General features: G+C 40.3%; 1 protein-coding gene across 1 annotated transcript; it reads right to left on the bottom strand.

Moving 5' to 3' along the window:
• Window positions 1-1,276: 1,276 nt before the first annotated feature.
• On the bottom strand, window positions 1,277-19,316 carry LOC138658042 (photoreceptor outer segment membrane glycoprotein 2-like). The gene is made up of 4 exons (XM_069745615.1): window positions 19,129-19,316; window positions 12,935-13,559; window positions 10,152-10,398; window positions 1,277-2,030 (listed from the first exon to the last, which is right to left on the bottom strand). The coding sequence occupies exons 2-4, from the start codon at window positions 13,513-13,515 to the stop codon at window positions 1,764-1,766; spliced, it is 1,095 nt and encodes a 364-aa protein (XP_069601716.1). The 5' UTR covers window positions 13,516-13,559; window positions 19,129-19,316; the 3' UTR covers window positions 1,277-1,763.
• Window positions 19,317-27,161: the final 7,845 nt, after the last annotated feature.

Consider the following 27,161-nt stretch of genomic DNA (forward strand, 5'->3'; position numbering starts at 1 on the left):
GACCATGCGTGTGACTTGCGAGAAATTCTCAGGCATTGGCCAGGTGACAGGAATGGCTCAGCCATTATTTGCTCATTTTGCAAGTGTGTGAGAAAATCTCACCATACGGATGACACACAGATACTTTTTTGAGAAAAATATGCATCCTGGCATTGCACACGGATGACATACAGATCACCATACGGAAAATATTTGTGCGATTCTCAGCAGACAAAATCGGACAGAATTTTTATATATTATGTGTGACTCCAGCCTTAGGCTATGTGCACACGTTGCGGATTGGGGTGCAGAGTTTAATGCACAAAATCCGCATCTCCTGGCAGAAAATGCAGGTGCAGATTTGACACTTTTTTATGCAGATTTTGTTGCGGATTTGATGCAGATTTCATGGGTCTTTTACCACTGTGCATTTCTTTAATGGAATGGTTCAGAAACGCTGTAGATACACACAAAAGAAGTGACATGCTACTTCTTTTGATCCGCAGCGTTTTTCATGCGGAATTTTCTGCACCACTAGCACAGCATTTTTATTTTCTATTGATGTACATTGTACTGTAAATCACAGTGCGGATCTGCAGCATTTCTGAGCGGAAAAAAATGCTGCGGATCTGCACTAAATCCGCAAAGTGTGCACACAGCCTTAGAGTGAGAAATCATACAGCCAGGGTGACTAACATAATACACACCCAAAAGCTCAGATAGCACCTGAGCTTGTTCGGATAAGATGTTATATAAGCACGTTCGCTCCTCTCTACCTGCGATCATCTGATCACTTGTGCCATATACAGCTTTTCCAAAATATATAGCAAAAATCCATCTCATATTAACGCCAGTCACGGGCTGGCTTTCAAAGGAGTGCCGTCATGAAAACTACAGGGGTCCTTAGCAGACCTCTGGTTGTCATGGCAACCCTTCGGCGCCCCCGATCATGTCATTGGAGTGCCAATGGGTGCATAAAATGACATGTCCCCCTGCAAGTGCGCTGTAAATGCCGTTGTCTAAGATTGACAGCGGCATTTACCAGCAGAACTCAGCCATCATCTGCCGGCAAAGTTGAAGGCGTGGCTTGTGAGCCTGCCTCAGTGTCCGGGAGTTGGCATATGACGTACAGTATGTCACATGTCTGTAAGGGGGTAACTTGATAATGAGGCCAACTTCTATTAACAATTGCGGTTTCTATGTGAGGCAGCCCCTCTTTCATACGGGAAGAGTTTGGCACATTCATATTACTGCACAAACTCTATCCCTTGCGGAAAAAGAAATGTACAGCTTGATCTAGTTTTTGTCAAGCTTTAATATCATTAAGGAAGAAGTAACAATATTTGCATACCGGTAATTATTTTAATATGATTTAGGTCTCTCTTGAAAGTAAAAATATTGAAATGGTGAGACGGTTAGATGTATACCTAGACGCAACAGACATGTGCCCATAGCCAGGAAAAGGTAACTTTTCCATTAACATTGCTTACAGACAACATAAAAAAGTAACATAATGTGTAAAATGTATTAAAAGTGCAGAAAAACTTTCATATCCTCCTTTTTGTCATAAAATAAAATACACATAATCTCTCTCATCTTTTTGTACAATCATTTGACAATAATTAAAGTTCATTTTTTAAAACAAATTAAGACTTTTTACACATTCTGGCCAAGACTCCATCTCATGGTGTCGATAATCCAGTTCGACACACCTTTAAAACATATCCATCAAAGTTTCTCGGTAAGTACTTTTATATTCACTTTAGCCAAGACAAGCATTATGGTCAGCTGTCCGTTGGGATGGAGTTTGGTGGAACATTATCTGGTCCGTAATCTGCTGTTGGGATGTCCATATTTGGATCAGATTTCCCTGAAACGGTGGAAATCTGGTTGATTTTGCCAAGATTCTTTATTATTCTGAAATTATGTTTAGCAGTTTCCATGCAGCTGTTTTCCAGTAACCATCCATCAGATTCGGACTCCGGGTCCCCCAAAATCAAGACGTTCTCCATTGAAGTTTGAAGGTAACGCACACCAGTCAGCACTGACAGCTGAGCAAAAAGGATGATAGTGTGATCAGCTAATAATTACATGATACATTTTCCTAAACTGACATTAAAGGGGTTGTCAACCCCTTTTCAAATTAAGTTCCCCATGTAAAATAAAAAGACCATGTACTCGCCTCCTGCACTGTTGTTGCTCCAGCTGTGTCACCTCCCGCACTTGTATTCAATTAGCGGCTACTATTGGCTGTTGTGCTCTCACTACTTCCATTTGTCCAAGGTCCACACCTTTGGTCGAACCTCAGACAAGCGGAAGTCGTAAAAACGAAGCAGCCAATAGCGGCCGCTGATTGGCTGCAGAGGTCACGTGGCATAACTGTCACATGAGACCTAGAGCTGACATCACTGAAGCAGCCCCAGTGCCGGAGGTAACTATATGGTGTTTGTATTTTACTTTGCTTTAATAAAATCAGTGTTTTATCAGAAGGAGATTATCTCTACAGGCATAGGTTTCTCATGTTCTCTCTAATCCCCACCTCACCACTGATTAGCAGCTGTCAGACAATTTACAGTGTACACAGAAAGTTGCCAATCAGTGTTGTGGGTGGGGTTATACAGGGCTCAGCATTCAGAGAACTGCTAGATCTACAGCAGAGAAAACAGCGATTCTATCACAACTGCTGCACCCAGTAAACTGATACATCGCTGGAATCTGGTCTCTGTCCCTAAATCAGTGTTTTCAAATTACATGGCAAAAACTTGCTGACCGATTCCGTTTAAGGTCCTCATATACAGTGTGTACATAAGTCATGGTGCACTTTTATATAGTTTACATTGTGGCACCCTTTCTCTGGCCCAATCATATCAGACCTGTTCATGAGGAGAGATAACAAGAACCAATCACACAACACAAACTAATTTAAGCTGTTGCTGAGCCCCAAGTCAGATTAACCCCTGTTAAACTGAACTCTCATTCATGCACTGCCAGGTCTGTGACATCATGCAACCACAAGCTTATGCTATTGTTTGGATGTGTGTAGGGCAATAAATGGAGCCCACATCGAACTGCACTGAATAGGTATGAAACTGGGAGAGTTTTTCTTTTATTTGGAGCAGATTTCACATTTCGATAGTTTTCTTTTGTTGCTTTCCAGTGACTGGTCAAAAGTGCACCATGGCTTTACGGACATACTGTATATTAATCTAGTTTTGTTAAATTTGGCTGGTTCAGTCAATTTTCCTCTATCTTCTATGAATTGAGGTGGCAGATGATGTTGGGGGAAATAAGGATCAGGCATATTGAAGTTAATAACCCAATTCTCTCGTATATTTTACCAGGACATACAGTTGTGGCCAAAAGTATTGACACCCCTGCAATTCTATCATAGTAACATAGTTAGTAAGGCCGAAAAAAGACATTTGTCCATCCAGTTCAGCCTATATTCCATCATAATAAATCCCCAGATCTACGTCCTTCTACAGAACCTAATAATTGTATGATACAATATTGTTCTGCTCCAGGAAGACATCCAGGCCTCTCTTGAACCCCTCGACTGAGTTCGCCATCACCACCTCCTCAGGCAAGCAATTCCAGATTCTCACTGCCCTAACAGTAAAGAATCCTCTTCTATGTTGGTGGAAAAACCTTCTCTCCTCCAGACGCAAAGAATGCCCCCTTGTGCCCGTCACCTTCCTTGGTATAAACAGATCCTCAGCGAGATATTTGTATTGTCCCCTTATATACTTATACATGGTTATTAGATCGCCCCTCAGTCGTCTTTTTTCTAGACTAAATAATCCTAATTTTGCTAATCTATCTGGGTATTGTAGTTCTCCCATCCCCTTTATTAATTTTGTTGCCCTCCTTTGTACTCTCTCTAGTTCCATTATATCCCTCCTGAGCACCGGAGCCCAAAACTGGACACCGTACTCCATGTGCGGTCTAACTAGGGATTTGTACAGAGGCAGTATAATGCTCTCATCATGTGTATCCAGACCTCTTTTAATGCACCCCATGATCCTGTTTGCCTTGGCAGCTGCTGCCTGGCACTGGCTGCTCCAGGTAAGTTTATCATTAACTAGGATCCCCAAGTCCTTCTCCCTGTCAGATTTACCCAGTGGTTTCCCATTCAGTGTGTAATGGTGATATTGATTCCTTCTTCCCATGTGTATAACCTTACATTTATCATTGTTAAACCTCATCTGCCACCTTTCAGCCCAAGTTTCCAACTTATCCGAATCCATCTGTAGCAGAATACTATCTTCTCTTGTATTAACTGCTTTACATAGTTTTGTATCATCTGCAAATATCGATATTTTACTGTGTAAACCTTCTACCAGATCATTAATGAATATGTTGAAGAGAACAGGTCCCAATACTGACCCCTGCGGTACCCCACTGGTCACAGCGACCCAGTTAGAGACTATACCATTTATAACCACCCTCTGCTTTCTATCACTAAGCCAGTTACTAACCCATTTACACACATTTTCCCCCAGACCAAGCATTCTCATTTTGTGTACCAACCTCTTGTGCGGCACGGTATCAAACGCTTTGGAAAAATCGAGATATACCACGTCCAATGACTCACCGTGGTCCAGCCTATAGCTTACCTCTTCATAAAAACTGATTAGATTGGTTTGACAGGAGCGATTTCTCATAAACCCATGCTGATATGGAGTTAAACAATTATTCTCATTGAGATAATCCAGAATAACATCCCTCAGAAACCCTTCAAATATTTTACCAACAATAGAGGTTAGACTTACTGGCCTATAATTTCCAGGTTCACTTTTAGAGCCCATTTTGAATATTGGCACCACATTTGCTATGCGCCAGTCCTGCGGAACAGACCCTGTCGCTATAGAGTCCCTAAAAATAAAATAATGGTTTATCTATTACATTACTTAGTTCTCTTAGTACTCGTGGGTGTATGCCATCCGGACCCGGAGATTTATCTATTTTAATCTTATTTAGCCGGTTTCGCACCTCTTCTTGGGTTAGATTGGTGACCCTTAATATAGGGTTTTCATTGTTTCTTGGGATTTCACCTAGCATTTCATTTTCCACCGTGAATACCGTGGAGAAGAAGGTGTTTAATATGTTAGCTTTTTCCTCGTCATCTACAACCATTCTTTCCTCACTATTTTTTAAGGGGCCTACATTTTCAGTTTTTATTCTTTTACTATTGATATAGTTGAAGAACAGTTTGGGATTAGTTTTACTCTCCTTAGCAATGTGCTTCTCTGTTTCCTTTTTGGCAGCTTTAATTAGTTTTTTAGATAAAGTATTTTTCTCCCTATAGTTTTTTAGAGCTTCAATGGTGCCATCCTGCTTTAGTAGTGCAAATGCTTTCTTTTTACTGTTAATTGCCTGTCTTACTTCTTTGTTTAGCCACATTGGGTTTTTCCTATTTCTAGTCATTTTATTCCCACAAGGTATAAACCGCTTACACTGCCTATCTAGGATGTTCTTAAACATTTCCCATTTATTATCTGTATTCTTATTTCTGAGGATATTGTCCCAGTCTACCAGATTAAGTGCATCTCTAAGCTGGTCAAACTTTGCCTTCCTAAAGTTCAGTGTTTTTGTGACTCCCTGACAAGTCCCCCTAGTGAAAGACAGGTGAAACTGTACAATATTGTGGTCGATATTTCCTAGATGCCCGACCACCTGCAGATTTGTTATTCTGTCAGGTCTATTAGATAGTATTAGGTCTAAAAGGGCTGCTCCTCTGGTTGGATTCTGCACCAATTGTGAAAGATAATTTTTCTTGGTTATTAGCAGAAACCTGTTGCCTTTATGGGTTTCACAGGTTTCTGTTTCCCAGTTAATATCCGGGTAGTTAAAGTCCCCCATAACCAGGACCTCATTATGGGTTGCAGCTTCATCTATCTGCTTTAGAAGTAGACTTTCCATGGTTTCTGTTATATTTGGGGGTTTGTAACAGACCCCAATGAGAATTTTGTTACCATTTTTCCCTCCATGAATTTTGACCCATATGGACTCGACATCCTCATTTCCTTCGCTAATATCCTCCCTTAAAGTGGACTTTAGACAAGACTTTACATAGAGACAAACCCTTCCTCCTCTCCGATTTTTACGATCCTTTCTAAACAGACTGTAACCCTGTAAGTTAACTGCCCAGTCATAGCTTTCATCTAACCATGTCTCGGTTATTCCCACTATGTCAAAGTTACCTGTAGATATTTCTGCTTCTAGTTCTTCCATCTTGTTTGTCAGGCTTCTGGCGTTTGCGAGCATGCAGTTTAGAGGATTTTGTTTTGTTCCAATCTCCTCGCTGTGGATTGTTTTAGAAATGTTCTTACCTCCCTTCTGAGTATGTTTTCCTGGGTCTTCTTTGTTCAAGTCTAATGTTTTTCTGTCAGATAATACTCAGTTTCTTCCTGAAAATGATTGCAATCACAAATTCTTTGGTATTATCTTCATTTAATTTGTCTTAAATGAAAAAACACAAAAGAGAATGAAGCAAAAAGCAAAACATTGATCATTTTACACAAAACTCCAAAAATGGGCCAGACAAAAGTATTGGCACCCTCATCCTAATGCTTGGTTGCACAACCTTTAGCCAAAATAACTGCGACCAACTGCTTCCGGTAACAATCAATGAGTTTCTTACAATGCTCTGCTGGAATTTTAGACCATTCTTCTTTGGCAAACTGCTCCAGGTCCCTGATATTTGAAGGGTGCCTTCTCCAAACTGCCATTTTTAGATCTCTCCACAGTTGTTCTATGGGATTCAGGTCTGGACTCAATGCTGGTCACCTTAGAAGTCTCCAGTGCTTTCTCTCAAACCATTTTCTAGTGCTTTTTGAAGTGTGTTTTGGGCCATTGTCCTGCTGGAGGACCCATGACCTCTGAGAGAGACCCAGCTTTCTCACACTGAACCCTACATTATGCTGCAAAATTTGTTGGTAGTCTTCAGACTTCATAATGCCATGCACACGGTCAAGCAGTCCAGTGCCAGAGGCAGCAAAGCAACCCTAAAACATCAGGGAACCTCCGCCATGTTTGACTTTAGGGACCGTGTTCTTTTCTTTGAACGCCTCTTTTTTTCTCCTGTAAACTTTATGTTGATGCTTTTGCTCAAAAAGCTCTACTTTTGTCTTATCTGATCAGAGAACATTCTTCCAAAACGTTTTAGGCTTTTTCAGGTAAGTTTTGGCAAACTCCAGCCTGGCTTTTTTATGTCTCGGGGTAAGAAGTGGGGTCTTCCTGGGTCTCCCACCATACAGTCCCTTTTCATTCAGACGCCGACGGATAGTACGGGTTGACACTGTTGTACCCTCGGACTGCAGGGCAGCTTGAACTTGTTTGGATGTTAGTCTAGGTTCTTTGTCCAACATCCGCACAATCTTGCGTTGAAGTCTCTTGTCAATTTTTCTTTTCCGTCCACATCTAGGGAGGTTAGCCACAGTGCCATGGGCTTTAAACTTCTTGATGACACTGCGCACGGTAGACACAGGAACATTCAGGTCTTTGGAGATGGACTTGTAGCCTTGAGATTGCTCATGCTTCCTCACAATTTGGTTTCTCAAGTCCTCAGACAGTTATTTGGTCTTCTTTCTTTTCTCCATGCTCAATGTGGTACACACAAGGACACAGGACAGAGGTTGAGTCAACTTTAATCCATGTCAACTGGCTGCAAGTGTGATTTAGTTATTGCCAACACCTGTTAGGTGCCACAGGTAAGTTACAGGTGCTGTTAATTACACAAATTAGAGAAGCATCACATGATTTTTCGAACAGTGCCAATACTTTTGTTCACCCCCTTTTTTATGTTTGGTGTGGAATTCTATCCAATTTGGCTTTAGGGCAATTCTTTTTGTGTGTTTTCATTTAAGACAAATTAAATGAAGATAATAATACCAAAGAATTTGTGTTTGCAATCATTTTCAGGAAGAAACTGAGTATTATCTGACAGAATTGCAGGGGTGTCAATACTTTTGGCCACAACTGTAAGTCATTGCCAGAGGTGTCTGACAGTGCTTACTGCGCTTGCTTCATTGAAAACACATGCACACTCGGCCTAGGCTAGCATGCACGTGCAGAAAAGAGTCAGGTTTGTTCTGTTAACAACTATCATAATATAATATGCAGCTCTAAATAATGACAAGTTCAGATATGGTTGGATAGTGCCCATACAGTTGTAGAGCAATATGTAAGACTTTTTTTTTTAAATCGTATCTCGGTAATTGTGTCCCTTGTATCTAAGGGGCTGAGCAGTGATCTCTTCTTCACCTTTAAGGTCAGCAGAACTTGCTTCATTTTAGCAATCTGCGTGGGTCTGCAATCATGGCATCCTTACTCAAAACTCCTGACATGTCTCTATAATGTGTCGAATATTTTGTGAAAGTGAAGTTAAACTTTAAAGAAGAAGTGCAGTAAATTTGTTTCCATTCCTGCATCCCTTCCACCTGAGTGTCTATCATAATCTGCCCTTCATAATATATGAAGAGTATACTCCCTTCTCGGTAGTTCTGCCTACTCTTTGCTTGTCTTCAGACCCCTACTTTATTTCTAAATCTCATTCTGAAATTTATAATGCTATGCCCTCCTAAAAACCACATGAAGCGCATGGGCAGCCAGTGGCAGTACCGTCTGGGAGGACACTGATTATCCTTTCCTTTGTGCTACCACAAATAAACGAGTATATTATGAATGTACAGTTAGGAGGCTGAACTACCATATATCTAATATATAATTGCCTAGAATACTACTTCCTGCAATTTGTGCCAACTTCCGTGGCTTTGTCCGGAGCTAATGTCCGGAGCTAATGTCCGGAGCTAATGTGCGGAGATTAATTGCCTAGAATACTACTTCCTGCAATTTGTGCCAACTTCCGTGGCTTTGTCCGGAGCTAATGTCCGGAGCTAATGTGCGGAGATAATGTCAACAGTGTCCAGTGTCTGATTGGTCGCTCGCAGCAGGCGGCAACCAATCAGAAACGTGCCGTACTGTGACACACTCCGCCCGCCATTTTGGTGTGATTTTTGAATTTTTACCTCACAGCAAGTTTCTACTGCGTGGAGGCGGGCCCAGTGACGTTGCTCTTCAAGCTCCTGCCGAATTTCGTCAAAAAAATGATACCATTTACCAAAACTATATATATTTAGTTGTGAAGTGGTTCAGTGACATTTTCACACCAATTTTGAACTTTTGTTTGGTGTTTTCTCCATATACTGCCTATTATTTTTGTTCTTTCTTACTATTATTTATTAATTGTATTATTCTTACATTTGAATAAATAAAGTATATATGGATTCTAGACTCCCGATTCTTTAGAATCGGGCTGCCATCTAGTACATTATAATTGTTTGACAGAAGCTGTCCAATTATAATCGGTATCTGTGATAGCAATTACTGTCTCCTAGTGTAGAAAACTTCAGTGGTAAAATCTCTGCTATTTCACCATACATTAAGTTTTCGGGACAGAGATGCTGACCCCCTTGAGGGAACATACAGGCATCTAATTGCCCTGGGCGTCATCACATGACAGAGCTAGTTTAATTAACTTTTAAGGCTCATGCAGACATCCGAGCATGGACTGCAATGCCAGGACTGGCCACGGATCTCCTGACCTGAGCATGACGGCCTTCTAGAAATATATGAAGCTGTCACGCTTGGGTCTGGGCACCCGCTTCTGGTCCGTGCTCAGACTGTTGCATGGACGTCTACATGAGCCCTTAAACTGTAAGTGTATTTTCAGGTGACACATTAGAATAAGTCGTCATGTGTGGATGCATGAGGAATAACACTCTTTCTGGCCATTGTATGTTTCATCCGTTTCTCTGTGTCTTTCTGCTTCTCCCTCCAACTCCTTCCCTCTTTTCACTCTCCATAGACTTTTATAGACAGCAGCTTTATTTTGATTTCTCATTTAGATTTGAAGACTGGTTTGAGAGTGAATCTTCAGTGCAGGGGAAAGTGTTTTTTGGGATATTATTAGACTAAGTGGGGAAAGAGACATTTTTTACTATAAAGATGTGTTACAAAGCTTCTTATCTTTACAAGAACCGGCCTATCGGTCTAGTTTATAAAGTCATGGTAAGTCCCAAAATCTCACTCAAAACAAGAAATCTATCCTTGGAAATACAATCTTTCCTGTTTTATTGTAGTGTTACACTATATCGCTACTGTTACCTTACCTCAAAGAGCCAAACCAAAAGCACGGTAAGACCAATGGACTGCATGAGGTGGTCGTAGTAATCCAGGAGCGCCTGTCTGCAGCCCTGGAGCCAGATGTTTAGCTCTTCTGAGAGGTAGTCATAATTGTAATGAGCAGAGTTGTTGGTCATCTGAGACTGGATGCAAGGCCGAGGAGAGCTGGGGTTGCAGCAGCTGAAGGGAACACCATCCAGTAAGTACTTTCCATCCACGTTACTTGTGAGACGGCTGCAAAATATAATGGGAACAAAGTTGATAGATATGTGGTTTTTTTTATGCGCTATAAAAGATGGGGAATTTTTTCGACCTTGCGTTTTATATGTGAAGCTTTAACAAAAACCCTATGGAGTACGAGGAGGAGTAAACCAGTCTGCACACCACTGTCTGAAATCTATCATTGCTATCATCAAACTAACTGACAATTTTATAGTGTAAATCGACTGCAAATAAAGAAGTATTCTCAAGCTGTCAATTGAGAAGCTCACAGTTTTTAAAGTCTGTTAGCTTCCTGGTTGCTGGGGGGTCGATTGCTTTTCCTTGAGTGACCGTTCTGGTCAGGAGCTTCATCCTGCTCCGACACAATAACGGTGTGTCAGTGTTAGTGCTGATTCCACGCTGTTATCACCGCATTTACACATAGACGTCACAGTGCATTTGAACATGCACACAGTTTAGGAAAGTGAGAGCTGTGATTAGAATTGCTCTGGAAACTACATATGCTGGGAGGCCTGGAGATTGTTATTAGGTAGGACTGATAAGGGCCATGTCAGGTTTTCAGAGGGATGGGGTGGGTGAGAAGCTCACTGCTGTACAATGGGCTGGAGAGAGGTGGCTGGGATCTTAGGCTACTTTCACATTGCATCTAGGGCCACATTTACTCGTCCCATTGGGGCATTGGTCCGAATCCCCCAGCAAAACTGGATCCAGACGTATGCGCCGAGAAGGATTGAGAATGTAAAAGTGACGGCAGAGCGAACATGTTCTTTGACCTGCATCATTTTCGGGAGTGTATGTTTACAGGAAGCAGACACTCAGACCCAGTCTGCTACAGCATCAACTCCTCTCCTAGATTGTAGCTAGCATGATCAGCAATCTCTTGGGAAACAAGCTGTACACTATGTAAGATAAAAGCCATCATTGTAAGAGAATGACAGAAGATTGCAAAAGCAAGTCAAATGATAGTGAATTTAATAACTGAAGAATATCTCTTTAAGCCCTACCTAATTTAAAATGAAAAGTGAAATGCATAGTATAAAAAATAAGAGTCACAAAGTTTCACAAACGTGGGATGTAAGTAAGGTTTATGGCTCACACCATCAACTTATCCTGCTTTAACCCTGTAGTATGCCCAGTTGAGCCTGTGGATGCCATATTAGAGACGTGCGCAGCATAGATCACTATTACAGCTGTGTGCATGATCTCTTTTGCATAAATAGAGGTTATTTATCAGAAAGAAAACAAAGCATACTACAACATTAAACTGTATGTTACATTCTTAATGTTTGCCTTTTTGGAGGCAGTGTCCCTTAATATCAATCAGTAAATATTTCTTAAAAAAATTAGAATTTACAATTATTAATTTCATTTGAAAGATTTCTTCAACAACCTGATCTTCCTTGGGCACAACCAAGTGCAGTTACATCTTAGGCTGCCATCACACTAGCAGTAGTTGGTCAGTATTTTACATCAGTATTTGTAAGCCAAAACCAGGAGTGGGACAATTAGAGGAAAAGTATAATAGAAACATATGCACAACTTCTGCATTTATCACCCACTTGGGATTGGCTTACAAATACTGATGTAAAATACTGACCAAATACTGCTAGTGTGACGGCAGCCTTAAAGGGGTTATTCAGTGAAAGCAAAGTTTCACCTATCCATGTGATGGGTGATAACTTGCTGATTAGTGGGTATCTGACCATTCAAACCTTCACTAATCTGCAGAATGAAGAATTTTGTATTTTTGATTGTCAACTTAAACCCATTCCAAAAAGGAGAAAAATCTCCATTCATTATCTATGGGGCTGCTGGTAAAAACCTATTTGCAGCGCTCGGCGGCCCTATAAGGAATAAAGGGATCATTGGGCTACACATGTTCACTGCCGATTATGCATTCTAATGGGGATACATGCTGATCGGTGTGAGTCCCAATGGTTGGAACCCCACCAATCAACAAGACATTGCCTATACTATGGATGGATCATAACTTGTTTTACCGGACCACCCTCTAAGCCAGTGTTCCCCAACTCCGGTCCTCAAGAGCCACAAACAGGTCATATTTTCAGGATTTCCTTTTTTTATTGCACAGGTGATAATTGCATCACCTGTGCAACACTAAGGAAATCCTGAAAATATGAACTGTTGGAAGAAGGGGTTGCGGTAATCTACTGAGCACCACAACCCCGTTGTTGTTTACTCCTCTTACATTTGGCAGTGGCTTTACCTGGCATTGCAGGACTGTGCAGCTTAGTCCCAATAAAGTAATGGATCAAATACAGACTATCTCATGGATAGGCCATAGATTTAAAACCTTTGCTTTTGTCTAATGGGGAAAATGTCAATAAGATTCAAAGACAGGATTGGAGACTTAAATTATTCTCAATGTTCTGTATCCTATTTGGACATCATGGAGGAAGCCCCCATACTTTAGACCCCATCTTTAAGTGACAGCTCCCTTTTTGTGGACTTGCTGGTGTGAAATATTAAATTTACAGTACAAGAATAAGGGGAATTTGGAAAAAGTTTATAAGCCGTCAGCACTTACTCTATGGTCTCTTTGGAACCCATATCCAGGTAACGTGCAGATATCCACTGAATTTCAAACCAGTCCCGAAAACCATTATTCCCACAGCAGCGGAACTCAATCTGAAGGAGGTCTATTGTAGATTTTAAGAAGCAACGTCCAGGGATGTCTGTGTCCTTGTAGAACTTCAACGCATCCTTGAGTCCACGATACAGAGCAGACTCCAGCTCATTTCTCATGGTGTAGCACATAATGGCTCCAGCAAACACGCAGAATGTAAAGAAAAACGTGCATATTATATAGGGTAACATGAAGAGCTTCCACCTAGAAAACTTATTGGCATCCGAACAGTCATAACAGATCTTCCCACCAAAGAAATTGATGATGCAAGCTATGGTGCCTACAGCAATTAGCATGTTGGGAACAGACTGGAGGTTTCCACTCAGCATCAGCTCACTACGTTTCTTGATTTCGATTTTCAAAAAAAGACCAAGGCTAAAAATAATTAGTCCAGTAACTACGGAGAGCCAGTTAAGAATCCATAAGACTTGAGCTAATTTTCCACGTCTTGTCTTAGAGAATTTTAGTTTAAGAACTGCCATCTTGTACTTAAGAAATCTAATACAGGTAAGCAGTGGCCTTCTCACTATGAAACACAAGAACAGAGATGTGTGAGATTAATAAAAGAGCATGTCATCACAATGAAATTACATAGAGCTCCTCTTCTGTCCTTTTCTCATTTTCTTTTATATAAATGTCTATTTGTGGAAATGTCAACAGGACTCTTACTTAGGCCGGGGTCACACTTGCGAGAAACTCTCATGAGTCTCTCGCCTCAATACCCGACACTGCCACCGTCACTTGGACCGGAGCGTTCAGCTTCATAGAAATACATGCAGCCTCACTCTCCGGTCCTGAGTGCCGGCGGCAGTGCCGGGTATTGAGGCGAGAGACTCGTGCAAGTTTCTTGCAAGTGTGACCCCGGCCTTATGTGGAGACTGGAGATCCCTTAATGACTATCTCAAGTCACTGAGTTATGGAAACAGCTAAGCATGTCGACTAGCCAAATTTAGGAAAAATACTGCACCCATACATTTTTTTTACTCTATAAGATATAATGGATAGATATAAAGACTGGGGAACACCAAAAATAGTTTTCAAAAATGTACACATTGAGTAAAGCAAATGTAAAATATTTAATTTATACAGTCAACTGAACAGACCGTTGGTGGGGAGCAGTATTGTAGCAAAGTAGTCTTGTTTCTGTTTTGTAACACCCAATTATACAGGTCCTTCTCAAAAAATTAGCATATAGTGTTAAATTTCATTATTTACCATAATGTAATGATTACAATTAAACTTTCATATATTATAGATTCATTATCCACCAACTGAAATTTGTCAGGTCTTTTATTGTTTTAATACTGATGATTTTGGCATACAACTCCTGATAACCCAAAAAACCTGTCTCAATAAATTAGCATATCAAGAAAAGGTTCTCTAAACCAGAGGTCCCCAACTCCAGTCCTCAAGGCCCACCAACAGGTCATGTTTTCAGGATTTCCTTTGCATTGCACAGGTGATGCAATTATTACCTGGGCAAGACTAAGGAAATCCTGAAAACATGACATGTTGGTGGGCCTTGAGGACTGGAGTTGGGGACCCCTGCTCTAAACGACCTATTACCCTAATCTTCTGAATCAACTAATTAACTCTAAACACATGCAAAAGATACCTGAGGCTTTTATAAACTCCCTGCCTGGTTCATTACTCAAAACCCCCATCATGGGTAAGACTAGCGACCTGACAGATGTCAAGAAGGCCATCATTGACACCCTCAAGCAAGAGGGTAAGACCCAGAAAGAAATTTCTCAACAAATAGGCTGTTCCCAGAGTGCTGTATCAAGGCACCTCAATGGTAAGTCTGTTGGAAGGAAACAATGTGGCAGAAAACGCTGTACAACGAGAAGAGGAGACCGGACCCTGAGGAAGATTGTGGAGAAGGACCGATTCCAGACCTTGGGGAACCTGAGGAAGCAGTGGACTGAGTCTGGTGTGGAAACATCCAGAGCCACCGTGCACAGGCGTGTGCAGGAAATGGGCTGCAGGTGCTGCGTTCCCCAGGTAAAGCCACTTTTGAGCTACAGAGAAGCAGCACTGGACTGTTGCTAAGTGGTCCCAAGTACTTTTTTCTGATGAAAGCAAATTTTGCATGTCATTCGGAAATCAAGGTGCCAGAGTCTGGAGGAAGACTGGGGAGAAGGAAATGCCAAAATGCCTGAAGTCCAGTGTCAAGTACCCACAGTCAGTGATGGTGTGGGGTGCCATGTCAGCTGCTGGTGTTGGTCCACTGTGTTTCATCAAGGGCAGGGTCAATGCAGCTAGCTATCAGGAGATTTTGCAGCACTTCATGCTTCCATCGGCTGAAATGCTTTATGGAGATGAAGATTTCATTTTTCAGCACGACCTGGCACCTGCTCACAGTGCCAAAACCACTGGTAAATGGTTTACTGACCATGGTATTACTGTGCTCAATTGGCCTGCCAACTCTCCTGACCTGAACCCCATAGAGAATCTGTGGGATATTGTGAAGAGAAAGTTGAGAGACGCAAGACCCAACACTCTGGATGAGCTTAAGGCCGCTATTGAAGCATCCTGGGCCTCCATAACATCTCAGCAGTGTCACAGGCTGATTGCCTCCATGCCACGCCGCATTGAAGCAGTCATTTCTGCCAAAGGATTCCCGACCAAGTATTGAGTGCATAACTGAACATTATTATTTGTTGGTTTTTTTGTTTGTTATTAAAAAACACTTTTATTTGATTGGATGGGTGAAATATGCTAATTTATTGAGACAGGTTTTTTGGGTTATCAGGAGTTGTATGCCAAAATCATCAGTATTAAAACAATAAAAGACCTGACAAATTTCAGTAGGTGGATAATGAATCTATAATATATGAAAGTTTAATTGTAATCATTACATTATGGTAAATAATGAAATTTAACACTATATGCTAATTTTTTGAGAAGGACCTGTATATGTAACATTCTTGCTGGGCAGTGTAATGTTTCATTGATTTTCACAAACATGTGACAGGCAAACTGTCAGCTCTCCAGCCCTTGTTAATCCACAACCATAATGTTATGCAAGCCTATTCCTGGATAATAGGAAGATCCTTTAGGTGCCATACACTTATTTTTAAGTTTGAAAAATCAAGATAGAAATCAGGCTTGTGTTATGCAAATTAACCAGGACTAGTCCGACAGGGTATTCATTACAAAGTCTTGAAACAAACCAATAACTCCTGGTTATCGTGAACCAGGTCAATGGAGCATTAAGGCTACGTTCACATGACTGTATTTTCCATCAGTGAAAAAAAACAACAACTGTGTACTCATACCAACGTTATTCAACAGGGCTGTTCAGATGGCCTTTTTTTTTTCAATACCAAATCTCCACAAGAAAAAAAATTACAGCATGAACTATTCTCTTCCATCTCCTATTTAAGTCTATGGGTGCACTAAAAGAATTGGAAACTGTGCAGATCAACATTATTGCATCCAAGTTTTCCAATTCTTTAACACTGGTCTTGTATATTGTAATAACTGCTGAAGACCATTTGGTAAAAAATCGTCTGCTTTTTTCTGGATGAAAATCGGATATTTTTTTGGTGAACTTCGCTTCAGTGTGAGTCTGATCGTGTTTATATCTTGCAGTGCGTTGGTCTTAAGTTCCTGTCCAAATCGCTTGTAATGAGTGCGATGTTGGATGTCTTTGGATCAAAAATTCTGACATTTCTTTGTAATATAGCAGCGAACGTGGAGCAATATTGATCTTCTCGCCTGCTGCCTATCTATCTATATCTATTTATCTCTATCCATAGATCGATCTATCTATCTATCCCATATCTATCTATCTAATATCTATCCCATATCTATCTAATATCTATCCCATATCTATCTATCTATCTATCTATCTAATATCTATCCCATATCTATCTATCTATCTAATATCTATCCCATATCTATCTATCTATCTATCTATCTAATATCTATCTAATATCTATCCCATATCGATCTATCTATCTAATATCTATCTATCTAATATCTATCTATCTATCTAATATCTATCCCATATCTATCTATCTATCTATCCCATATCTATCTATCTAATATCTATCCCATATCTATCTATCTATCTATCCATCCCATATCTATCTATCTATCCCATATCTATCTATCTATCCCATATCTATCTATCTATCCCATATCTATCTATCTATCCCATATCTATCTATCTATCCCATATCTATCTATCTATCCCATATCTATCTATCTATCTATCTATCCCATATCTATCTATCTATCCCATATCTATCTATCTATCCCATATCTATCTATCTATCCCATATCTATCTATCTATCCCATATCTATCTATCTAATATCTATCCCATATCTATCTATCAATCACATATCTATCCCATATCTATCTATCCCATATCTATCTATCCCATATCTATCTATCCCATATCTATCTATCCCATATCTATCTATCCCATATCTATCTATCCCATATCTATCTATCCCATATCTATCTATCCCATATCTATCTATCCCATATCTATCTATCCCATATCTATCTATCCCATATCTATCTATCCCATATCTATCTATCCATCTATCTATCTATCCCATATCTATCTATCTATCTATCCCATATCTATCTATCTATCTATCCCATATCTATCTATCTATCCCATATCTATCTATCTATCCCATATCTATCCCATATCTATCTATCCCATATCTATCTATCCCATATCTATCTATCTATCTATCTATCCCATATCTATCTATCTATCCCATATCTATCTATCTAATATCTATCCCATATCTATCTATCTATCCCATATCTATCTATCTATCCCATATCTATCTATCTAATATCTATCCCATATCTATCTATCTATCCCATATCTATCTATCCCATATCTATCTATCTATCTATCCCATATCTATCTATCTATCCCATATCTATCTATCTATCCCATATCTATCTATCTATCCCATATCTATCTATCTATCCCATATCTATCTATCTATCCTATATCTATCCCATATCTATCTATCTATCCCATATCTATCTATCTATCCTATATCTATCCCATATCTATCTATCTATCCCATATCTATCTATCTATCTATCTATCTATCCCATATCTATCTATCTATCTATCTATCTATCTATCTATCCCATATCTATCTATCTATCTATCTATCTATCCCATATCTATCTATCTATCCCATATCTATCTATCTATCCCATATCTATCTATCTATCCCATATCTATCTATCTATCCCATATCTATCTATCTATCCCATATCTATCTATCTATCCCATATCTATCTATCTATCCCATATCTATCTATCTATCCCATAGCTATCTATCTATCCCATAGCTATCTATCTATCCCATATCTATCTATCTATCCCATAGCTATCTATCTATCCCATATCTATCTATCTAATATCTATCCCATATCTATCTATCTATCTAATATCTATCCCATATCTATCTATCTATCTATCTATCTATCTATCCCATATCTATCTATCTAATATCTATCCCATATCTATCTATCTATCTAATATCTATCCCATATCTATCTATCTATCTATCTATCTATCTATCCCATATCTATCTATCTAATATCTATCCCATATCTATCTATCTATCTAATATCTATCCCATATCTATCTATCTATCTATCTATCCCATATCTATCTATCTATCTATCTATCCCATATCTATCTATCTATCTATCCCATATCTATCTATCTATCCCATATCTATCTATCTATCCCATATCTATCTATCTATCTATCCCATATCTATCTATCTATCTATCCCATATCTATCTATCTATCTATCCCATATCTATCTATCTATCTATCCCATATCTATCTATCTATCTATCCCATATCTATCTATCTATCTATCCCATATCTATCTATCTATCTATCCCATATCTATCTATCTATCTATCCCATATCTATCTATCTATCTATCTATCCCATATCTATCTATCTATCTATCTATCCCATATCTATCTATCTATCTATCCCATATCTATCTATCTATCTATCCCATATCTATCTATCTATCTATCCCATATCTATCTATCTATCTATCCCTTACAGAAAACACTCACCTGTATTGTTACTTTACATGAAACGACTCCGTTACATATATCCCAAGCAATGCACTCCAGGATATGTTGGATGTTAGATGAGGGTAACCGCATGTGGCCCTACCAAGGTTTTTTTGGAAGGTTCCTTTTTCCTGCAGGAGCAGAAGACATAAGATGAAGATTTGCAGAGTGAAGATTCTGCCTGCTGTAATCCCTCCTGGACTAATAATGGCTTACAGATTTAATTGTGCTCCTTCTGGTAGAGGCTGCAAAGCACTTTACTAAATAGGATATACAGCGGACGAGTGCAGTTCTGTGATATTAGCTCCTGCTTTCATAATATTCTACAGCGCTAAAATTCGTCTGTTCGAATAATTTTGGCAATGACTGACAGTTACATCACCTCTATATGGAAATCAACTGTGTAATTCTTTCTAAGTACATTAATATGCCAAAATGTTTTATACATTCATTTCCTAATTTAGTGTCTGGTAACATTTGGGGTTCAAGCACCGATCTTGCTAAAGAGGGTGACATGTTAGATAACAGAATATAAAGGGTAAAGTCTCTCGTTGAGGAGAGTGCCAAGTCGATGTAAGGAGATTTATAAGCCATGCAGTGCTTGTCGGGGAAATTAAATATGCAAATAGCCTCTTTAGAGAGGAAGAGGCTGGGAACTTTGGTATTTGCAAATGGAGAGTCTGGTTTGGCTTCTATCGTAAGTCATGTGGCAAGGCTCGTTAAAGGGAATCTATCATCAGGGTTCTGTTATGTAGCAGCATGATGTAGAGGCTGAGACCTTGACTCCAGTGATGTGTCACTTACTGGACTGCTTAGTGTACTTTTGATAAAATCACTGTTTTATCAGCAAAATGCTACAGAAGATCCTACAAAGACAGCTACAAACTTACTTTGACAAAGAGCTGCTGAAGGATCAAGCAGAATTCAGAAAAGGCAGAGGAACAAGAGATGTAATTGCTAACATTAAATGAATAATGGAAAAGGCCAAAGAATACAACAAGGAGAACTATTTTTGTGTCATTGACTACAGCCAAGCCTTTGTGTTAACCACCAGAAACTTTGGAATACCTTGAAGGATATGAGTGTGCTGAACCATCTGATCAGCTTCATTAGGAATCTTTACATCAACCAAAGAGCAGCAGTCCAAATGGAACACAGCGACACGGCATGTTTCAAAGTCGAGCAAGGCGTCCGACAAGGCTGCATCCTGTCTCCATTTCTCTTCATTTTATAGACAGAACGTATTTTCAGGAAACCTGGACTTGCAGAACAAGAAGTACTAAAAATTATTGGACGAATCCGCAATACAGATGAGCGAACCTGTGGATGTTCTGGTCCAGCGGCTTCGGTCTAACATTTTTTTTTTAAAGTTTGGTTCGGGTACCTGAATGGTACCTGAACTCAAAGCCGGACCACATTCAGATGAATGGGGGATCCAAACTTACATTGCTTCCCACACTGTCATCAAAGTTATACTGACCTGTCCAACGAGAAGATAATCCATATATGCCCATGTCTCCTGTAAACGACAAAAAGTAATAAAGCACCATATTCCTCACCTTTTCAAAGATAAGATAGTCCCACAACAATCCGGATGATTTGGAGAGCCGTCCCATCAGTCATGTGACTGCTCTCCATGCCCACCGGATCACGATGAGCAGAGCATAAGAAGCTCTGCCTGTGACCCTCAGTTACATCACTGCCAGTCACAGACAGGCGGCTCTTCTCATGCTCCCGTCTCGGTGTGATCCAGCTGGTGTGGAGAGCAGTCACATCACTGATGTGACCGCTCTCCAAATCATCTGGATCATCATGGAACGGGTATGTATTATCTTCTCGTCGGACAGGTGAGGAATATGATGTTTTATTATCTTTTATCTTTCACATGTAATTAGGTTGCCAGAGTCCTTGGTCTCCCGGCAGCTGTGAGGTCCGGAAACATTGAGGGACATTTTAAGGTTACTTGTGTTTCCAGTTGCTGGAACACCATGGTATAAAACTTGGACAGCACCCGGACATGAATTAACCTAAGGGTGCAGTGAGACGGCTGAATAACACGGACGACAATCGCATCACAATATCCGGACTGGCCGACGGCTCTCCGAACCCAAGCGTGACAGCTGTGTAGACTGTGATGTGATAGCCATCCATTTTATACAGTCATCTGACTGCGCCCTCAGGCTAAGGTCCTGCAATAAATATTTTGTGAAATGCGCTTATATTGCGTTTCCGCTGTGGAAAAGCACAAAAGCATTTTCCTTGTGACATTCAAGTCTATAAGTAAAATCTGCAAATAAAACAGATATTTACCGCAAGAGAAACTCTGTCATTCGAAAGTGCGCATTACTATTCTCTTCTGTCCTTCCATCAAGTGCCGTTGCCAGTGAAAACACTTGATGCATATAGGATAGAAGACTGCAGAGAACAGCAATGTGCACATGAGATTTCCTCATTAGATACGGTATATACAGTAGCTTGCAACTCCATGTGTACCCTCACATATACCAAAAACCCCGTTCTTACCCTAAAACTACCATATGTATTCTCACATATACCCTGCACCCCCCATATAGTTCCCAACATCTATACTCACCTTTTGTCAACATTCAGCTGGTTCATTTCATATATGAAATTTGTTTTATTTTACATATTTTATTTATTTTCCTGCCATGGGGACTCCTCTGGACTTGAACTTTTGTCTCCATATTCACAGGCTGTTGCTCTACCATTGAGCCATAGCTGATGATGCTGTACATAGCAAAATTTGGTGTTTGTGACCTCTATTCCAGGCAATGAACCCATAGACAAAATATCCATATCCAAAGAGATTGATTGGATATATAATAAAGTATTTCTATGGTCCCTGTATGCTAAGGTGAACATGATAAACATGGGAGAATTTGGTAGTCTTGACCTTTGTTGCAGGCAATGAAGCCAGAAGCAGAAAATACTTATCCATAGAGATACATTGGATATATAACAATGTATTTCTATGGTCCCTGTGTACCGAGGTGAATAAAAAGATTTTTTTTTCCTATAAAAGAAGTAAAAATAATAATGACCAGTTTTATAAGAACATAATTTTATTTTTGCTTCTCCTGTGATGAGGACTCCCCAGATTTTGAGACTTTATGTTCGCACGCTGTTACTCTACCAACAAGCCACAGCTTATAATGACACAATCAGTTTATTTATGGGGATTGGTAAATGAGGTAAAAAATAATGGGGTAACTGATTTTTTTTTTTCTCTAGTAGGATAATAAAAAATTGAATAAAACTGTAATACTGAGGCCTTTGTTCACATGTACCGTGAATGCTATCTATTTTCTGCAGGTAAATACAAAGTCACAAAGAGCAAAAAATACCACGGCCGAGGAGAGCAAAAATCTCGCTCCCGTAATAGATGCATTAATGCAGTATGTTATATAAGCAGATGGAATACTTTCATAAATATGGACACACCAAAAAGAAGTAGAGTACATAAGCCACAACACAAAAATAACTAAAATATGAATAAACTTTATTAGATCAATACAACCAATACAAGCCATCAAAAATTAGCTAAGAAGAGGAGGATAAGTACAGAGACACACTGGTGCAGCGAAAGGAGATAAAAAGTGACTCCTATAATAACCAGGGGTATCGCAAGACAGAACAATTACATCCCTACAACCGGTAAACTCAAAGGGTAAAAGCACCCATATCAAATCTACATATTTGGTCAATCAATCTTGCTCACCCATGTTCACTGGCAGAGTCACCGCTGACCCCTGACGCACGTTTCGCGTTAGATGCTTCTTCAAAAGGGTAGTGTCATGTATCAAATCTATCCCGGTATATATAGGGGAAGAAACCCCCGTAATTGCTGTTTAATACGGCGCACGTGTCCCGAATCTGCCCGAACCGGAAGTGTCTCCTTCCCCTATGACCATCAAAGCGGTGTTCGCATGTCGGTGAAAATTCACCGAGTGACGTCAAGAAGACATGCGCACATCGCCAATGTGATAATCACAGACAAAGTGGGACACGGATCAAGGCGCGCGTGCGCACCACAGCGGCCATCTTCAAGAAGACCATATACAGCAGACATGGAAGCAAACATTGTGTAAGTATCAACATCACGTATAAACATGTGTATTTGATAAACAAATAACAAAATCATTAACACAAAAATGTCATGACAATAAAAATGTACCAAGAAACTATAAATTACGAAGCAAACATTAACTGGGCAGTATCTGTTATCTAATATGGCATTACCATGACAACAGATGCCATATGCACATAAATTCAGAATACACATTCAATAATGAAAAAAAGTGACAGTGTGCAATAAAGTGACATAGTGCAACTCTAATCAAGAAGCACCAAAAGGTATTTTCTGCAGGTGTCTGCACCACAAAATGATTATTGCATTTGCTGCATTTCTTTTTCTGCAGTTTCCCTTATTTGATGCGATTTTGGGGCAGATATGAAGCAGCGTTTTTAGTGCTTTCTGAACAGTACAGAAAAGCTTTGATTCTGTGTGTAAAAATGCAAGTTTTTTTCATGCGTTTTTTTCAAAAGAAGCCTGTAGAGAATAAATGCACAAAAAATTATGAAAATAGTGAAAAACGTGTGTGACGCATCCAGTGTAATGACGGATGCGTCCTTTGTGTTGTTGCCACAATTTCAGGGAATCAAATGTCCGGGGATGAGAGAGAGAGAGACTGAGACTCTCTTTCCCGGATTTGAAAATCCTTCCGGGCATGCGCAGAGGGGAAAAACGTGATATGTCGCTGGATTCCTGTGTGTGACGGTCAGCGACGGATCCTGTGCCCATAGGCTTCCATTATAGCCGACAGCGGGCAGCGCAGGATGCGTCGCTGACCGATTTTCTAATGTGCAGAAAAAAACAGAACGTTCCTTTGAATGTTTTCTCAGCACGACGGACCGCTATTTTCCGACGGATCCAGTGCACGAGGGATGAAACGGATGGCTATCCGTCACAATCCATTGCTAATACAAGTCCTTTGGGAAAATGCTGGATCCTGCATTCTCAAAAATCGACGGATTGTGACGGGAGCTGAAAGACGGAAGTGTGAAAGAGGCCTTAGGCTTCTTTCACACTTGCGTCGGTACGGGGCTGTCGCAATGCGTCGGCCCGATGTACGTTGTGCAAATTCGGCACAACGTGGGCAGTGGATGCAGTTTGTCAACGCATCCGCTGGCCATTCTATGTCCCAGGGAGGAGGGGGCGGAGTTCCGGCCGCGACGTACGAAAAAACGTTATATTGAACGTTTTTTTTCGTGCCGACGGTCCGCCAAAACACGACGCATCCAGTGCACGAAGGACGCGACGTATGGCCATCTGTCGCGATCCGTCGGCAATACAAGTCTATGGGGAAAAAACACATTCTGCGGGCACATTTGCAGGATCCGTTTTTTCCCCAAAACGATGCATTGCGACAGATCTACCACAACGCAAGTGTGAAAGACAAATAAGGCAGCACGCTGCGGCGCTAAAACATGCAAACATGAAACATGAAAATTGAACTGCATTACTGCACTAGAAATATGAAAAAATGAGAGCGTTTAGCTCATAAATTGGCCAATTTATGTGTACCTGGTAGCCACATTAGGGCATCTCTCTTATACCAGGTCCTACACTTGCCATTCCTCGCTGAGAATAAACGTCTTCATCTGAATGGGTACCTGCGAAACCTCCCTTAGAGAGAGAGAAATTTATCTAAGAAGAGGTTTCACAGGTTCCCATTCAGATGAAGACGAGGAAAGGAAAGTGTAGGACCTGGTATAAGAGAGATGCCCTAATGTGGCTACCAGGTACACATAAATTGGCCATTTTATGCGCTAAACGCTCTAATTTTTTTCATATTTCTGGTGCAGTAATGCAGTTCAATTTTCATGTTTCATGTTTGCATGTTTTAGCGCCGCAGTGTGCTGCCTTATTTATTTGACTTTATACGAGTTGGTGACTCTAGGTTCTGCGCCTGTTCACACTTATTCTATGTTTGGATGTGACGGTCGGTTTTTTGAAATAAGCAAGTGGGAAATTGGCCTTAGGGCCCCTTTCCACTTGTGTGATAAAAAAACGGTCCGATTTACAGACCGAAAAAACTGATGTAACGTCTGCGAGTGCCATGCGAGTGTCATGCGATTTTTTTTTATCGCAACATCCGTATGACATCCGTATTGCTGTCCGATTTTTACGCACGGGTCTCCTTTGAAAAGCCGGTAATTCAGCGCAGAGTACAGTAAAATCACAGTGACAGGTTAGATTAGAGTAGATATATACACATAGAATAGGTATATATACATATATATAAGTCAGGGAGACACCTATATATATATATTTATATTTAATGCAGCGCTAGATAGCTTTAAAGCTGGTAATTCAATTACCGGCTTTTGCTTTCTCCTTCACAAACCCGACATGATATGAGACCTGGTTTACATACAGTAAACCATCTCATATCACCATTTTTTTTGCATATTCCACACTACTAATGTTAGTAGTGTGTATATGCAAAATTTGGGCGTTCTAGCTATTATATTTAAGGGTTAAATGGCGGAAAAAATTGGCGTGGGCTCCCGCACAATTTTCTCCGCCAGAGTAGTAAAGCCAGTGACTGAGGGCAGATATTAATAGCCTGGAGAGGGTCCATGGTTATTGGCCCCCCCTGGCTAAAAACATCTGCCCCCAGCCACCCCAGAAAAGGCACATCTGGAAGATGCGCCTATTCTGGCACTTGGCCACTCTCTTCCCATTCCCGTGTAGCGGTGGGATATGGGGTAATGAAGGGTTAATGGCACCTTGCAATTGTAAGGTGACATTAAGCCTAATTAATAATGGAGAGGCGTCAATTATGACACCTATCCATTATTAATCCAATTGAAAGAAAGGGTTAAAAAAATACACACACATTATTAAAAATTATTTTAATGAAATAAAAACAAAGGTTGTTGTAATTTTTTATTTAACGCCAAATCCATTCAGTGAAGACCCTCGTTCTGTGACAAAAAAAAAATAATAAACCAACAATATACTTACCTTCCACAGATCTGTAAAGTCCAACGATGTAAATCCTTCTGAAGGGGTTAAAACATTTTGCAGCCAGGAGCTTTGCTAATGCAATGCTACTCCTCGCTGCAAAACCCCTGGGAATGAGTCTAAATATAGATCAATGAGCTATATTTAGCTTCATTTGCGGTGAGGCGCCCTCTGCTGGCTGTTCATAGATCGTGGGAAATTTCCTAGAAAGCTCCCAGGCTTTCTAGGCAAGTTCCCACGATCTATAAACAGCCAGCAGAGGGCGCCTCACCGCAAATGAAGCTAAATATAGCTCATTGATCTATATTTAGACTCATTCCCCGGGGTTTTGCAGCGAGGAGCAGCCTGCATTAGCAAACCTCCTTGCTGCAAAATGTTTTAACCCCTTCAGAAGGATTTACATCGTTGGACGTTACAGATCTGCGGAGGGTAAGTATATTGTTGGTTTATTATGTTTTTTCTTTCACAGAACGAGGGTCTTCAGTGATTGGATTGGGCGTAGAATAAAATACTCCAACAACCATTGTTTTTATTTCATTAAAATAATTTTAAATAATGTGTTTGTGTTTTATTTAACCCTTTCATTCAATTGGATTAATAATGGATAGGTGTCATAATTGACGCCTCTCCATTATTAATTAGGCTTAATGTCACCTTACAATAGCAAGGTGGCATTAACCCTTCATTACCCCATATCCCACCGCTACACGGGAATGGGGAGAGAGTGGCCAAGTTCCAGAATAGGCGCATCTTCCAGATGTGCCTTTTCTGGGGTGGCTGGGGGCAGATGTTTTTAGCCAGGGGGGGGCCAATAACCATGGACCCTCTCCAGGCTATTAATATCTGCCCTCAGTCACTGGCTTTACTACTCTGGCGGAGAAAATTGTGCGGGAGCCCACGCCAATTTTTTCCGCCATTTAACCCTTAAATATAATAGCTAGAACGCCCAAATTTTGCATATACACACTACTAACATTAGTAG

This window comes from Ranitomeya imitator, chromosome 1 (assembly GCF_032444005.1).
Source record: "Ranitomeya imitator isolate aRanImi1 chromosome 1, aRanImi1.pri, whole genome shotgun sequence".
In the NCBI taxonomy this organism is placed as follows: Eukaryota; Metazoa; Chordata; class Amphibia; order Anura; family Dendrobatidae; genus Ranitomeya; species Ranitomeya imitator.